This window comes from Schistosoma mansoni, chromosome W (genome assembly GCF_000237925.1).
Source record: "Schistosoma mansoni strain Puerto Rico chromosome W, complete genome".
NCBI classification, from domain to species: Eukaryota; Metazoa; Platyhelminthes; class Trematoda; order Strigeidida; family Schistosomatidae; genus Schistosoma; species Schistosoma mansoni.
Genome location: NC_031502.1, coordinates 58812265 through 58828689, shown reverse-complemented (window position 1 = coordinate 58828689; position 16425 = coordinate 58812265). Strand labels below are relative to the sequence as shown.

Sequence of the window (16425 nt, the reverse complement as noted above, 5' to 3'; positions counted from 1 at the left end):
CTAGAATATTATCAGAAGAGGAGTCTCATAATAAGACGAAACGGCCGTCCAGTGCTTCCAGGTTTTCTATGGTGGTCTAGTTTCAATTGATTCACGCTTTCAACCATTTTAGAATAATTAACTATTCGATAAGGTTATTAAAATCTCTGATTATTTGAATATGGATACCTGAAAAAGTATAATTTTCTTTTGAAGCCGAAAGTACTTCTTTCTATGATAGTCGACACGTTCAAAACTTTGGTTTCCACGAATTTCTGTTTAATTACTTCCAGTAATTCAAAATAGCCAGTCTTATTATAAATGATCTCTAAACTCTTACTAGTGACTAAAATAACGGTGTTACAATGCACAGAAAGCTAATTTAGTGAGATAATACTTTATGGACGACCTTTAAGCAACGCTAAAATGACCTCTAGATGTCTACTTACTCAATTGGGTTAAATGAGGCTTATAGATTAGTGTGAGGAATTACAGCTGAATGTTAGAATTAGGAATGAGATTTGATGTTTCCATTGTTGTTGGGATGATCCTGCAAATTTCTCGCAGTCGACATGACAAGCTCAGGAAACATTAAGAAGCATTTTATCCAATCAGCGTTTGATTAGAAGTTTTACTAGAAACATCACGAAAATGAAAATTCACATGTACAGTTTCTGATTGGTTGATTACCACACTGCTACTATGTTTAGTAGTATTCTAGAATTTCCAGGAAAACCCAAGAACATCTAAAATACTATAAAAATCCTTTATTCTCTGTACATAAATGAACTTTCTGAGTAAAGTGCTTCCGGCATATTTTGTGCCTTTTCTCTCGTGTTCAAGTCGCTGTGTAGTTCTAACTTGGGGGTATAAGACTAGCTTAGGATCCGAGTATAGCGTTCAATTAGCAAGACTTATCAACACGTATATTTCAATAACATTCATACAATTCAATTGGAGTCAGTATCGGGCCACTAAATCGTCACGAACTGACATCAGCAATAATACCAAAGTGGTATTTAACCATATGAGTGAATGAATTTCGTACCGAAATTCAATACTTTCTATCATAAATATGGTTGGTTCGTCCATAAATTATAGTTTCACAGCTAATTTAAACTGATATATACTGTCTACAAATGATGTATTCCTAACCGGCTGATGTTTTTTAATGAATCCAAGTTACCCATTGAAATAATTGTCTTTGATTATTCACCTACAAATTATGATAATTTTCCTAAATCGTATTCGACGATCACTAAAGACTTAATGAACAATAATGAAATGAACTGATGAAAGCTAGTCTCCTTAGTCGATTTCACACTAACAGTATTACTCTATTAAATCATACTGTAGTGAACAAGAAGACGAGAGGAGGGGACAATCGAATGTATTGGGACACAAAATTACAGAATCTCTCAGTAAACAGTTAATTTGCAAACTATTAATCAATTGTCTCAATCTTGACTGTTTCTTCTGCAAATATCAATCCATCGTCTCTGATTATTATTGCTCATGCATTTTCATACCTATTGCATCCCCATTCACGTTCTCTTCTTATCGATCTTCTACTGAAATACATTCAATGCCCAACCGTCGTTATATACTACTTATGTGGAAAATGAGTAACCCACACCACACCTTAATTGCTTGTTTCTGGTTACTTTCTTCAAGTTATACACATCGTTGGCTTCATTTAACCCCCTTTCTAAATGATCACTTTCAAAGTTATTTAAGTAGAACTGCACCACATTACACCACATTACTATTGAACTATTGAGTGTAAATGGTGTTTACTTCAAGGGTCACACGTAGACAGTTTCCTGACAAGTCTCAAAACATTAATTTCTTATTTGATTTCAACTGATGGTGAAAAATACTTTCATATTGTATAGAAATCTTTACAAATTCACCATAGTATATTGAAGCCAATAATTTTAGTTAAGCATTGTTACAACTGTGAGTATAAATAATCATATCAACTCAATAGAAACTTACTTTTCAATTATTTCATCATGATCAGGTTTCTCTCTTCGAATTCTCTAGAAGTTTTGTTTGTTTGTTTGTTTGTTTTTGAAAAGAAAAGAAGAAACGAAGTTAGTCATTTCTCATATGAATTAAAATTTAATAATACAGAATTAAATCAAAATTTATGATTCCCGGAAATCACTGACGTGTTACATCCTGGTGAAGACATAAGAACGGGTAACTCTCAGGACCTATTAATGGACGATTATTCTATATATATATATATATTCTTATTACTTAACTATTGAGTAATTAGATTGTGTATATCTATATTCATCTTATGATAAGCTTCACTTTGACCAATGAATTATTACTGTACGATTTAATGTTCCCAAATTATGTTCAGTTTATTGATTACTGTCTCCCACGTTCACAGCCACGTTTGGCTTGATCTTGTTCAAATATTATTTTCTATTTGATGGTGTGATAAGGTCTGTCTGTTTGGTATAAAAACCGAGTATGCTTGAAATAGACGATTCGCATAGCAGGAGCTGTAATTGGTGTGCTGGACTCAATTGGTAGGGCTAGGTGGACAAAGGACCAATAAGGACGCTAGACTGCTCATACTGGTTGAACGTCATTGATTTGGCATAGCGTTGAGATTAGATAAGTCGTATTCCGATTAGCGGTTAACTCACGTGATAAAAACCGGACATAAAATTGCAACGAATTGGATACGGCCTTCTTATTTTATAGTCATAACAAATTGGCAACGGCCCTTTATGAAGTCACAACAACTTGGTAACCGTCTCATTTTTGTAATATTATTTTGTAAATTTGATTTTCTTATTTTCGTGCCAAAAGCGCCCACTTTTCACTACAGTTTGCACTTTTTACTTAGAAGGACCTTAAATATCATTTGTTCGTTTCCTCTTTTTCATACGCTACATATATGTGTGCTTGAGTTGTATGCTTATCTGTTCGTACTTCTGAGCTGCCTATGGAATATACATTTTCGTTAGCTGAATCTGGTCTTCTCCCTTTAGTTAGCAAGGCTAAGGAGCAGTGATCTTCGTTCCGTTCGCCGGTTTTAACTGATAATCCAATGTCTTCAAATTTACGGAATTATTTAAACACAGCAAATATTAACTAATGTCTTAAATAACTTGTTAACAGTAAAATTATGATTTGATGGGAATGGTTTCCGAGCCTTTCCATGATCGATGATCAATTCTTGGTGGAAACTGTATTTCTTTAATTCCCGACACCTCTCAGCCAATCAGAAGACAGGAATAATTAATGAATGATTTATAATAAACCAAAAAGTATTTACATTCTGGGCTTTGTTTATCATGACTTAAGAACTTTTCTAACTCGGCTAAAGGATTTTATCAATTAAAGTGTAAAGTTAAGATTAGGGTATAGGGTTTAAGGTTAAGATTAGAACTTTTCTATACATAGCCTAATCTAACCATCTATCCTAACCCTTACTTTAATATCTAAATTCAGCGACGTTTTTCTCACTAAAATTATTCATCACATAGTCGATGGTCATGTTGTAGTAAACAAGAACACGGGTGGGGGCACTCGAATGTAGTTAAGCACAAATTACACAAATTAATTACACAAAATCTCACTAAATTCTGATAACCATACAGTGAACAGTTAATTTGCAAAATAACCATCAATTGTCTCAATCTTAACTGTTCCTTTTGCAAATATCAGTCCATCTTCCCTTGTTTCATTGTTCATGCATTTTCGTACCGATTGCGCTTCATTCCTGTTCGTTCCTTATCGATCTTCTGCCAAAATACATTCTATGTCTGACTATCACCATATACTACTCATATGGATATAAGTAGACCACACCCCAATGTACGCTATAACCCTGAAATCGCCCTCTCCATCTTGATTGATTCAGTTCTATACTATATCAGTTAAACTATCTAGGTGACATTTAAAAATCAAACTCTATCGATAGTTTATATCTTGACAAATAAATATTTTTACTGACATTTGTAATAACTGAGTATCATTTTTCAAAGCTTTTATATTGATGTGTGGAGAAATGATGCATGTTCCAAATGCGGCTCATCATTTTGGTAGGGGCCATGATCTGACTCCAATTAGATCGTATGAATGATCGTTGTCAAAATATACATCCTGGCTATCCTAGTATGTAATAAATGACTTAATCCGTGTTGGTGAATAACGGAATTAAATAAGTCAAATACGAGAATGTATCTAGAATACATATATTTTATACACTCATTGATCTGAACAGGAAATCAGAGGGATGAAGCGAATAGAAGACAGCGAAACAAAAACGATACGCATTAGAGATGGCGAGAAAGCCAACTTGCTTTTACCAAGCGTTAGTCAATATTTATAGTCAGATAAAAATAAATTACAGACATGTGATAAATAGGATACGAAGTGTACACACATATACGCTCATATAAATAACAGTCATGGTTGATAAGTGAATAATTAACAAGGTCAAAACGTAACTCAAGATGGGCAGGTAAACTGGCTTGTCCTGAAGGTATATTGGCTTAACACAACAACGGACACTACAGATGAACAAAATAAAAAAATACCTAAATAAACATAAAATTACTTTAACTTGGTGTCCTTCTTCTATGACATGCATATCGACTTTCACATAGCCTGTAGGACCTTTCCATGGATCTCTGGGGTCGATAATCACTGCCCATTTATTTAATATTGCATGATCTGTTTTAAAATATAAAGTTAAAATACAGTTGGACTTAAGAACCCTAACCATATTGGTGAAATTCAGAAAATAACCATCGTTATCAATAATCAGCTGGTTTTGTATGACTTGAAAGTAATTTTCAATAAAAGTTAACATTCATCATCAGAATACAAGAAAATTAACACAAGTGTTCACTTATGGTGTGGTGCTTCTTGATAGTGTATATCTACAACGCTATATGACTATATTTAGGAAGTTCAGGTTTCGTGGTATGATACAGCAGACTTAGTGAATCATGCTTTGACTTTAGTCGAATTATGATAGAGATTAATCTTTAAATTACATCATCAATGAGCAAGTGATTCAATGTAGTATCCTATGCTTCTTGAATTTTAGCGTTCCTTCAGCTACTTTCTTTTTTTGATGTTACATACCTTTATTCTTTAACTAGTTGAGGGGTTGAAGTGCATTACTTCTTAGTCAATTGGTTTCTGACTTTTAGGTGCTTATTAGCGAATGCAAATCAGCGGAAATTTAATTATCAAACCCTACTATGAGTATATTAGAGATCCATACAGCATAGAGAAAAAAAGAAGCAGTCACTCTGAGGTTTCATTTAGTGGTTTTGTTCTTCTTCAATTTCATTCCCACCAATTGTGTTTTAATTTTACTTCGTGCAGCTGATAGGTTAAAACATCTTCTTAAGATCGGAGCCACTACAACGACGTCACTGAACTATAGATAGTAGCGACAAACGGAGTATACAAACGACATGATGAATAATCAATGTAAGCTAGTGACTTATACTAACAAGGAAATCTTTGATCATGAGGAGTAACTTGAATCACAGCAGTGATGAAAGATTTTCTTAAATCTTTTTGTCCATATTTTCAGACTAACTGCCACCACTATTGTAGTACGCGGACAGTCAACCACATCGAAAGCTTACCATCCCTAAATTTCATCCTAAATGATTGTGCTACATATTCATATGCCAAGTAAAAACTTGTGACGTACCTACGAGATCACTACCATATTACTTCATAAAGAAGCACCCTTTAAATAACAAAGATAATCGGTTTACAATTTAATCGGTTAAAGCCTTTCATGATGCCATACATAACTGTAAAAACTGCTTCATCTACTAAGAACAGCCATTCATGGATACCAGGTTCCATAACTATGCTGTAAGTTTCTATTATATATATGTATAACATTTCTCACATTCTATACTACATCATATTTAGCTTTACATTTTGTTTGAAACCTTAATCTAATAGTTTGAAGACATTTGTCTTCTTTATTTATTTATTTATTTCTACACATAAATATTGGTACAAGGAGGTACCGAACATGTATGCGCCTCACAAACCATTTGATTTGTGTGAGGGCTGAAATACTGCCCGGGTTTCCAAACTGAAGCAGATGGTTTTCTTGGGGGACCTAATATTCATATTTTGCTAGTTGTCATTGATTTACACAAACATCCATACAGTTTCTATTGTTCACAGCTTTTAGATCATTTAGATTTACAGTAAGTATTTAACGTATATTTAACATTTAACAAGATTTAAAAGCGTGGAAGAATCGATAAAATGAATACACAAATACTGTATTAAGACCCTTTAGTCATAACTTTCCACAATAATCCGAAGATAAATGTACATAATTCAACCTTGTTGTATGTGACTAGTAGAGTCTCAGTCATCTTGAGTTTAAAGTTACCATATAAAGGCAGCTAAATGTTTCTTTACTAATAAATGTCAGTATACTAATTACTTTCTTTTCAATATCTATCCTGAAATACTTTGTAATGTCATCATATGTAGTGGACTTAGTTTAGAGGCAATTATAAGTTATTTAAATGCATGAATTATGATCAATAGTGAAATACAAGATATTAGATAAAATCTTGTGGTGGTCAGTATTCGATATTATCCTTCAACTTCTTATAGTATTCGTCCTCGTAACAGTTACTAGATAACACCTCAACAGTGTACAAATCAGAAGGCGAATACAAAGTGTTGATTACGTTTATTATTACATCACGCACAGATTGCCAAAATTACAGGCACGTTAAGTAAGCATGAAAGAGTAGTGCATGAGCTGCAATAATCTATTAACTGATCCTAATGAGGGAAATATCCTGACTCTACTATTTTAGTTACACAATGATTAACTGAGAAGTTTAAGAAATGTAAGGAACTGAGCCTACCTTTTTCATTATAAACTGTTTGTACATCAGTAATAAATTCACCGACCAATTTACCAGGTAACAGACGTGCTAATGGATGAGATCGCATATTAAATACCTAACAACAATATAAAGATATGCGTTTCATTTGACTAAAGTGTTACAAAATAAGACAAAATTATATAAGTAAGGCGTGTAAATAATAAGTGAGTGTTACTAAGCCCTTGAAATCACTGTATATGAGTTCACTAAATGTATGACTTACTTTCTAGTCTGATTTAGATTTAAATATATCACTAAGTGATTATCATGCTACTTATAAATTTTACTGGGTCGAGAGGGTCGAAATCCGATAAACGAAATCATAGTTCATGAATTAAGTGTTCCTGTATCTCCACCATACATTATCTGAGCTGCGGTATGAAAATTTGATACAATCAAAGATCTGGGTTTTTTTCCGTGTATCTAATAGCAAATATGTAACGCATATATCATCTTGTTTGAATTATTTTTTCTGGCTAGCGTTTTAAACTCATCCCCAACCCTTCTCCTTTATCCGCGCTTGGGAACCGCAGTAGCCCCAGAAGGGCTACAAGCGGTGGGAGAGAACAAACCAGATTTTAGTAGAGGAAGAAATCAGGAAGAAGCGATGGAATTGGATAGGACATACATTGGGTAATGCATCCAACTGCGTCACAAGGCAAGCCCTCACATGGAATACTGAAGACCAAAGGAGAAGAGGAAGACCAAAGAATACATTACGCCGAGAAATGGAGACAGACATGAGAAGAATGAACAAAAGTTGAATAGAACTAGAAAGGAAGGCCCAGGACAGAGTGGGTTGGAGAATGCTGGTCGGCGGCCTACGCTCCATTGAGGTAACAGGTATAGGTAAGTAAATCATCTTGTTGCATAGCCTATTAACTACGCCACTGTTCTTGATTGAAATCTAACAACCATTTCGATGACCATGAAGTTATGATGTTTGTTGAAAAATTCGATGACATTTAAAACGACCCACTTGGCATTTTATTTAGTTTCTGAATATCTTTTCACTAAAATTCTTGATAAATAATGGTCAGTAGTGTGCTAACTTGTAATTCTAGTGAAAAGCAATGATATGTGGATTCCTCCATTTTAAGACTAAGGTATTTGTCAATCAGGAAAATTGATTGTTGATCACGATGCATCATAGAATTAACGGGAACAAATGTTTACTCCATTTGATTTTAATTTAGCATTTCAAGGTGTCGTGCTTGTGACGAGACATCAAAGCTGTGTACCGGATAATATATGTGTTCATGTGTCCACGTTGCCAAGAGAATTGAAACTTGAATGAATCAGCTGTTTAGCTTAAACTAACTATTTTTGATTCTTCAAAGGATATCTGTTTGCTGTTAGATCTTATTTCAGACATCTGTAATAAGTGAATATCAGATATATAGTAAGTTATTTACACTATAAATAATAAAACCGGTAACTTACTCGAATACGAATTATTTCTGTAAGTACACTTATTTTAGGTCGAGCAAAATCAAATGCAAAATAATTGTCATAAAATGGACAATTTGTTGAATATTTGGTAACTGTTTTCTGTACAGATTTTCCAACGTTTACAGTAATCATTGGATTGATATTAGTTCCAACTAGTTTTCGTGCTTCAACCACATTGATTCCTAGCTGAAAGTGCATAATTTACATTTTTTGTGTTATCAGTTATAATTCGTATTATTATCTACAGTAGTTTAACTCTAAATAAAATTATTAGGACAGGTAAAGTCATTAATTCATTAATTCATTAATTCAGACAGAAAATAGTTACTTTCAAGATAGTAAAGGATAAACTGTCTAATATGTATTCTAATGTAATTAGTTCAGAAAAGTAATGCGAAACCTCATCACTCAACATGGTATCTATTACAATATGTTCATTAGTATTAATTGTTTAATATCATATAATTAAGTCAGAAGGGGTTTTATGGAGATTTCAGTATTTTCATAGTTGAAATCATGAGTCAATTGAAGCTAGACCATCATGGAAAACCTGGAAGCATTGGACGGCCATTTTGTCCTACTATGGGACTCCTCGGCAGTGCGCATCCACCATCCCGCCTCACGAGATTCGAACCCAGGACCTACCTGTCTCGCGCCAGAGCACTTAACCGATTGGTGAACGGTTGCTCAAACTTCGTGGATTGGTTGAAGTTAGACATTAACACCGCTGGATGCCGGTTCAGTGGTCTATCGGTTAATTGCTAATTGCTCTGGTGTTTCACTTTTGGCAGTTTAGAGATCAGAAAAGACTAAGTCTGTCGAATTTATCATTAACCAATAACTAAAATCACGAATATCCAGCCTTTGCAAGCCTCCAGTTGAAGCATAAACTGTTGTTATATTGTTTCACTTTTTCTAAATTATTGTTGATTAATTACGGATCAATTGTTCAATTTCTCATACTTGTTGTATTTTCCTGTTTACATTTCTGTGCTGTCACATATTTGATACATACGACTGTATAACTTTTGAGTCATGATGGGAATAAAGTTGCTAACTTAGTCTTTCAACTGAATATGGGAGTAATTGGAGATCAAGGACCAAAAGTCGTTAAAGTTGAGTGTCATCACCCACCGTTCACTGTCATTAGTATAACAAATGATCATCGATCACATAGACTGTGGATGAAATAGTCAATGAGCAGATAAACAATTTTCTGCTGATAGTAATAATAATAATAATAATAATAATCCGAACACCCTAATGTAAAACAAACGACATTACTTTCTTCTAAGGATATAAAATCCGGAAGGGTACTTCTTAAGCCAAAACCCAGACTCATATGTAATTATCTAATATATCACTTTATATTACTCTAGTAAGTCTTTAACGATACATAAAATAAACGGCAGTTATATGTAGCTACATTGAATTGATTCTAATTTAAAGGAAAAAATATTCAAATCACCTGGAACTGATTTGATTTGTAGATAGTTGGGCCAAGCATGGATAAAATACGCGGATCCCTGTTATGTAAAAATAAAATATATTACGAGATAAAATTTCATTAGTGATACACACCTATTCAGATTATTAAAGGAATCGATGCAATAATCTGTACACTTTAAGTTGAAGTTTGTCATAGATTGACATCAAAAGTACCAGGGGTTTCTTCGAAGGATAAAATAAACCAGCAGTAAGCACCGACAGACACTATAGACTATAAATCAAATTTATTTAATCTATCCATCATATGAATCGCTTTGAGGATCGTATAAAAAGAACCAGCTTGTTTTTCCTCTACGAAATTTTTGTGTTAACAAATATATGTTCTAATTTCATTTAGTATTATTGCAAGTGGCTATCAGGAATCAGTGGCTGAGTGGATAACGCGATGGCGTTTAAACCGAAATGTACTGGGTTGGAGTCCCAGAGTGAATATCAACTCTGAGATGCAGGTACATCCAGCTGACGAGTCCCAAATAGGACAAATCGCGCGTTCTGGATTCCACTGCTAGCCACTATCCATCTTTGCTTAAAATGTATGTTCTGTTGTGGTAGTAAGAATAAATTAACGTTTAGTATTTAAAGGACAGAAGTAGTACAAACTGAAAATTCGTAAATATCATGGTACTTTGCACAAAATCAATCACAGTTGACATGTTAGATTGGGGATAATGAAGTAACATATATCTAATGAGACATGAATTCTATGCATTCATTTATTTATTCAGTTAAACTACAACTTATTTTCATGGATCCTAATTAGCAACAAAACGAATCAAATAATACGATCTATCTTACTTTAGATCTGGAAGCTATTTATTACTTCGGTGAAAGCTACTTATGTCTATATAAGTAATATATAACACTGATCCAAAATAGAACGCCTGGTAACAAAAGTTTGGGAAGATAGAATCGAAGAGAATGGAAACAGAGGGTGATTGTTATGGTAGTGAAAAAACGATGAAGTTTGAAACAATTGATGGGTGATTTGTAAATGAAGTTTTGAACATATGATTTTTACATTTGCCCAAAGAAATCTGTAATTTTGCATTGAAATACAAGTGATTATTTCCCATCTATGTTCTCATTCGTTACAATACTACTTAGCTGCTTAAACAATAATTATGATCAGAATGGGGTTTGTGGATATTGTAATGATTTTGAAAGTTGAACCCATGAGTCAATATAAGCTAGAACATCATTGAAAACCTGGAAGTACTGGAAGGCCGTTTCAGCCTAGCATGGAACTCCTCAAGAGTGCGCATCCAAGACACCACTTTTAATTGGATATTTTTCCGGTATTCATATGGATTAATGATTACTTTGTTACTGGATTGAGTGTTTACTATAAATTCCAAATATAATATGTTTAGTTGTATTTACATAGTTGAAATCATGAGTCAATTGAAGCTAGACCACCATGGAAAACCTGGAAGCACTGGACGGTCGTTTCGTCCTATTGTGGGAATCTTCAGCTTTGTGAGTGAAATTTAGCTGTTGTCATTCAATTGTAAACAAATGTTTGTGTTTGAAATCAATGTAATTTTGAGTAATTTAAATATTTACATTCTGTGAAACAAACATGTATATTATACACCACTGTTGTATACTACTAACGTAAAGTGTAAATTTGAGAATCCATAACATGATACATTCCATAGACAAGTAACAGGATACAGTTTTAAACACTATGCTGTGGAGTCCTATCTTACTTCACGAATAAAATGTGATATGGTTGGTTGACTAGCTAGTTTCAACATATAACATTTATAATCAGAAGGGGTTTTGTGGAGATTTCAGTATTTTTCACAGTTGAAATCATGAGTCCATTGAAGCTAGACCACCATGGAAGACCTGGAAGCACTGGACCAGTAGAGTTCAACCAGGTCTGTTGGGAGATATCAAATCACTGATGACACTAGTTGCTCAATTTCGTGGATCGGTTGAAGTTAGACATTAACACCGTTGGATGCCGGCTCAGTGGTCTATCGGTTAAGGGCTTTGGCTCGAGACTGGTAGATCCCCGGTTCGAATCCCGCTAGTGCGGGATTGCGAATGCGCACTGCTGAGGAGTCCCATAATAGGACGAAACAGCCGTCCAGTACTTCCAGGTTTTCCATGGTGGTCTATCTTCAAACGACTCATGATTTCAACTTTGAAAAATATAACATTTATAGTTAAAAAATATAATATCAAAACTAGTTAGTGAGTGATATTCTGATCCAAGCAACTACTAAACGACAAATTAGGATCGAGAATGAAAAAAGAGATATATTACTTTCTTTCTGGTGCAGATAGTTGACTGTCTACCTCCCATTCGTCACCTCCAGCAAGAGCAAGCTCTCGATCTATTATTTGATTGAAATCATCATCCAACTCAACATATGAACTGAAACGAAAAGCATGAATCAGTATAGGAAAAATTAACATAAAACTGGTCTTCCTTTAGGTTGAAAATAAGTAAAAAGTATTATATGAATTGATGTAAACTGTTTCGAAGTGATAAGTATATTCGTTGTGTCATTTCTTTTCAATATAGCGGTTCAAATTCTTAATTGATTCAATCATCACATGTCGAGGGAAACCAGTGGAGCTTTACAATGAGGAATAACCTACTATTAGTAACATTGAGTCATATCGTTCTTGGTAAACCCATAGTTTCGTCTGTGCTTTAGACTGATAATTAGATAACATGTTTTTTACGAACCATCAAACATATGATTTAACTTCTCTGCATAAAATTTTATCTAGTCATCTAATTCGTTTAAGTGTTGAGCAGTAGGATCATCGACCTAATTCCCACATTTAGAGTCCTCAGTTTATTATTGAGATCTCTTTGTAAGTAATTACATCATACATAAACATAAACCATTTAGGGGGGGTTTTCGAATTTTCATAATCTTTTAATATAATGAAGTTAAAGTGATTGTGTTTCGAAGCATCTAAGTGAATGAAACAGCTCTCTGCATTGTATACTTAGGTCGAATTATTAAACAGACAACTAAAAACGTCAATGCAATCGGGATCTCAATTAAGATCATGAACCGATCAATATTAGACCACCAGTGAGAGCCTAGAGGCACTAGGCGGCCTTTCCAGCTTGGTATGAAACTCCTCAGCAGTGAGCACCCACGACCCCGCGCGCAGAATTCGAACCCAGGATCTTCGGCCTTAACCACGGACGTTTAATCCCTTGACCATTGATTCAGGATCTGACGGCGTTAATGTCTGACTTCAACCAATCCACGATATTGCACGACCATCTTCCATTGCCTTTGGCAGGTATCAGCCTCATACCCGATACGGTTCAACTCCACTGGTCACAGCTTCACACTAGAACTCCGAGAATTGCCTCTAATATTGATCGGTTCATGAACTCAATTATAACTCAACAATCTTCCCAACCCCATACTGTCTAGACAATCTTTGATAAAGTCTGTCTAGGACCATAATGAAGTTGGTTTCTCTTTCTCTCGGAGATAGAAAAATGCTTACTTACTTACTTACGCCTGTTACTCCCAATGGAGCATTGGCCACCGACCAGCTTTCTCCAACTCACTCTGCCCTACCCCTCCCTTTCTAGTTCTATCCAACTTTTGTTCATTCTTCTCATGTCTGTCTCAATTTCTCGGCGTAATGTGTTCTTTGGTGTTCCTCTTCTCCTTTGACCTTCAGGATTCCATGTGAGGGCTTGTCTTGTGGCGCAATTAGGTGATTTCCTCAAGGTGTGCCCAATCCACTTCCAGTGCTTCTTCCTGATTTCTTCCTCCACTGGAATCTGGTTTGTTGTCTCTCACAGTAACTTGTTGCCGATAGTGTCTGGCCATCGGATCCGAAGTATCTTGCGTAGACAGCTGTTAATAAACACTTGTATCTTCTGGATAATGGCTTTCATAGTTCTCCACGTCTCCGCCCCATACAGTAGAACTGTCTTGACATTTGTATTGAAAACTCTAACCTTGGTGTTGGTTGACAATTGTTTTGAGTCCCAGGTGTTCTTCAGTTGCAGATATACTACTCTTGCTTTGCCGATCCTCGCCCTCACATTTGCATCTGATCCACCGTGTTCATCGATGATGCTGCGCAGATATGTAAAGGTTTCCACATCCTCCAAAGCTTCTCCGTCAAGTGTAATTCGATTGGTGCATATTGTATTGTATCGGAGAGTCTTGCTTTTCCCTTTGTTTATATTGAGACCTACTGCTACTGAGGCTGCTGCTACACTGGTCGTTTTCTCCTGCATCTGTTGTTGCGTTTGTGATAGAAGAGTCAGATCATCCGCGAAGTCTAAATCGTCAAGCTGCATCCTGCCTGTCCACTGTATCCCGTGTTTTCTTCCAGTTGTTGACGTCTTCATGATCCAGTCGATCACCAGGAGAAAGGGAAAGGGTGAGAGTAAGCAACCTTGTCTAACACCGGTCTTTACTTCAAACGAGTCCGTGAGTTGTCCTCCATGGACGATTTGGCAGTTTAGTTCATCATAGGAGTTCTGTATGATATTGACTATCTTCTCAGGCACGCCGTAGTGTCGAAGGAGCCTCCATAGTGTTGTCCTGTTCACGCTATCAAATGCCTTCTCATAGTCGATGAAGTTGATGTAGAGTGATGAATTCCATTCGATTGATTGTTCCACAATGATACGTAGAGTTGAGATTTGATCTGTGCACGATCTATCCTTACGAAATCCAGCTTGTTGATCTCGAAGTTGGACGTCCACGGAATCCTTCATCCTGTTTAACAATACTCTGTTGAAGACTTCTCCTGGTATTGAGAGAAGGGTGATGCCCCTGTAGTTGTCGCACTTGCTGAGATCGCCTTTCTTTGATATCTTGATCAGAAGTCCTTTTTTCCAGTCTATTGGTACTTGTTCTTCGTCCCAAATCTTACTGAAGAGGATGTGGAGTATCTTGGCAGTTGCTGTTACATTTGCTTTCAGTGCCTCTGCCGGGATGTTGTCTGGTCCCGCTGCTTTGCCGCTCTTGACTTGTCTAATGGCCATGCTGATCTCCTCAATTGTTGGTGGGCCAACATCGATTGGGAGGTCTGTGGGTGCTGCTTCGATGTTGGGTGGGTTCAGTGGAGCTGGTCGATTCAAGAGTTCTTTGAAGTGTTCTACCCACCTGTTTCGTTGCTCTTCAATGTCGGTGATTACTTTGCCTTCCTTGCTTTTCACTGGTCTTTCTGGCTTACGGTAATTTCCAGCAAGTTTCTTTGTTGTATCATACAGTTGTCTCATGTTTCCTTCTCTTGCAGCCTTTTCTGACGTCATTGCCAAACCTTCCACATATTTAAGTTTGTCGGTTCTGATGCTTCTCTTCACTTGCTTGTTTGCCTCTGTGTATTCGGCTTGTGCCTTGGCTTTTTCTGCTCTTGTTCGGCTGATATTGATTGCTGTCTTCTTGTTCCTCCTTTCTTCAATTTTATCCAGTGTACCAACAGTGATCCATTCCTTGTGATGGTGCTTCTTTTGGCCCAGAACCCCCTGACATGTTGAAACGATTGCCTCTTTGATAACTTTCCAGTTGCTCTCCATGGTAGTCCCCTCTCCATTGAGTAGATCATGAAAGGCCTGGAACCTGTTGCTGAGGGCTATGTTGAATTGGTTGAGTTTGTCAGCATCTCGAAGAAAGGCCGTATTAAACTTTTGTGATGTTGTCCGCGCCGTTGTCCATTGCTTCTTAAGTTTTAGTTTCATCTTGGCGACCAGCAAATGATGATCGGATGCTATATCAGCTCCTCTCCTGGTTCTCACATCCTCCATCGTCCTCATGAACTTTTTGTTAATGCAGATATGGTCGATTTGATTCTGTGTAGTGTGATCCGGTGAAATCCAAGTGGCTTTGTGTATGTTTTTGTGTGGGAATATGGTGCCACCTATGACCAGTTTATTGAAGGCACATAGGTTTGCAAATCTCTCACCATTTTCGTTCCTTTCTCCCAGTCCATGTTGTCCCATGACGTCTTCGTATCCAGTGTTGTCCACTCCAACCTTGGCATTGAAATCTCCCATCAGAATTGTCAGGTCCTTGGTTGGGCACTTCTCGAAGATCGATTGCAGCCTATCGTAGAATTGGTCTTTAGTTTCTTCATCGTAGTCGTTGGTCGGCGCATAACATTGGATGACGTTCATTGTAATGCCCTCTCTCTTTGTTTTGAAGGAGGCTTTGATGATCCTTGGTCCATGAGATTCCCATCCAATAAGTGCATTTTGTGCTTTTCTGGACAGCATCAATGCAACTCTTTGTGTATGTGGGGCATTTTCTTCTTCATGACCGGAGCATAACAGAAGTTCTCCTGAAGATAGTCGTTGTTGTCCAACCTGTGTCCAATGTGTTTCGCTGATTCCAAGCACCTCCAGGTTGTATTTTCTCATTTCTGCAGCGATTTGGAAGACTCTTCCGGTCTCCCACATTGTCCGGATATTTCATGTACCTATAAAAATTGTCGCTCTGGTTGTAAGAAGGTGCATCGGCCTCATGACTTCCGAAGGAACTCGGCTTTCATCACGAGACGTCATAATTATTCCTTCTACTCTCAGGGCAGAGTTTAAATGGTTTGAATAATT

General features: G+C 36.3%; 1 protein-coding gene across 1 annotated transcript in view; it reads right to left on the bottom strand.

Moving 5' to 3' along the window:
• The window catches only part of Smp_163750 (putative otoferlin), a gene marked incomplete at both ends in the record, with an annotated part of 111382 nt that overhangs the window by 70824 nt on the left and 24133 nt on the right, over positions 1-16425 (bottom strand). The window contains 5 exons of the mRNA XM_018790323.1: positions 4548-4683; positions 6882-6978; positions 8346-8453; positions 9823-9880; positions 12139-12249. Coding sequence (XP_018655678.1) covers positions 4548-4683; positions 6882-6978; positions 8346-8453; positions 9823-9880; positions 12139-12249 — 510 coding nt within the window. The remainder of the gene's footprint in view (positions 1-4547; positions 4684-6881; positions 6979-8345; positions 8454-9822; positions 9881-12138; positions 12250-16425) is intronic.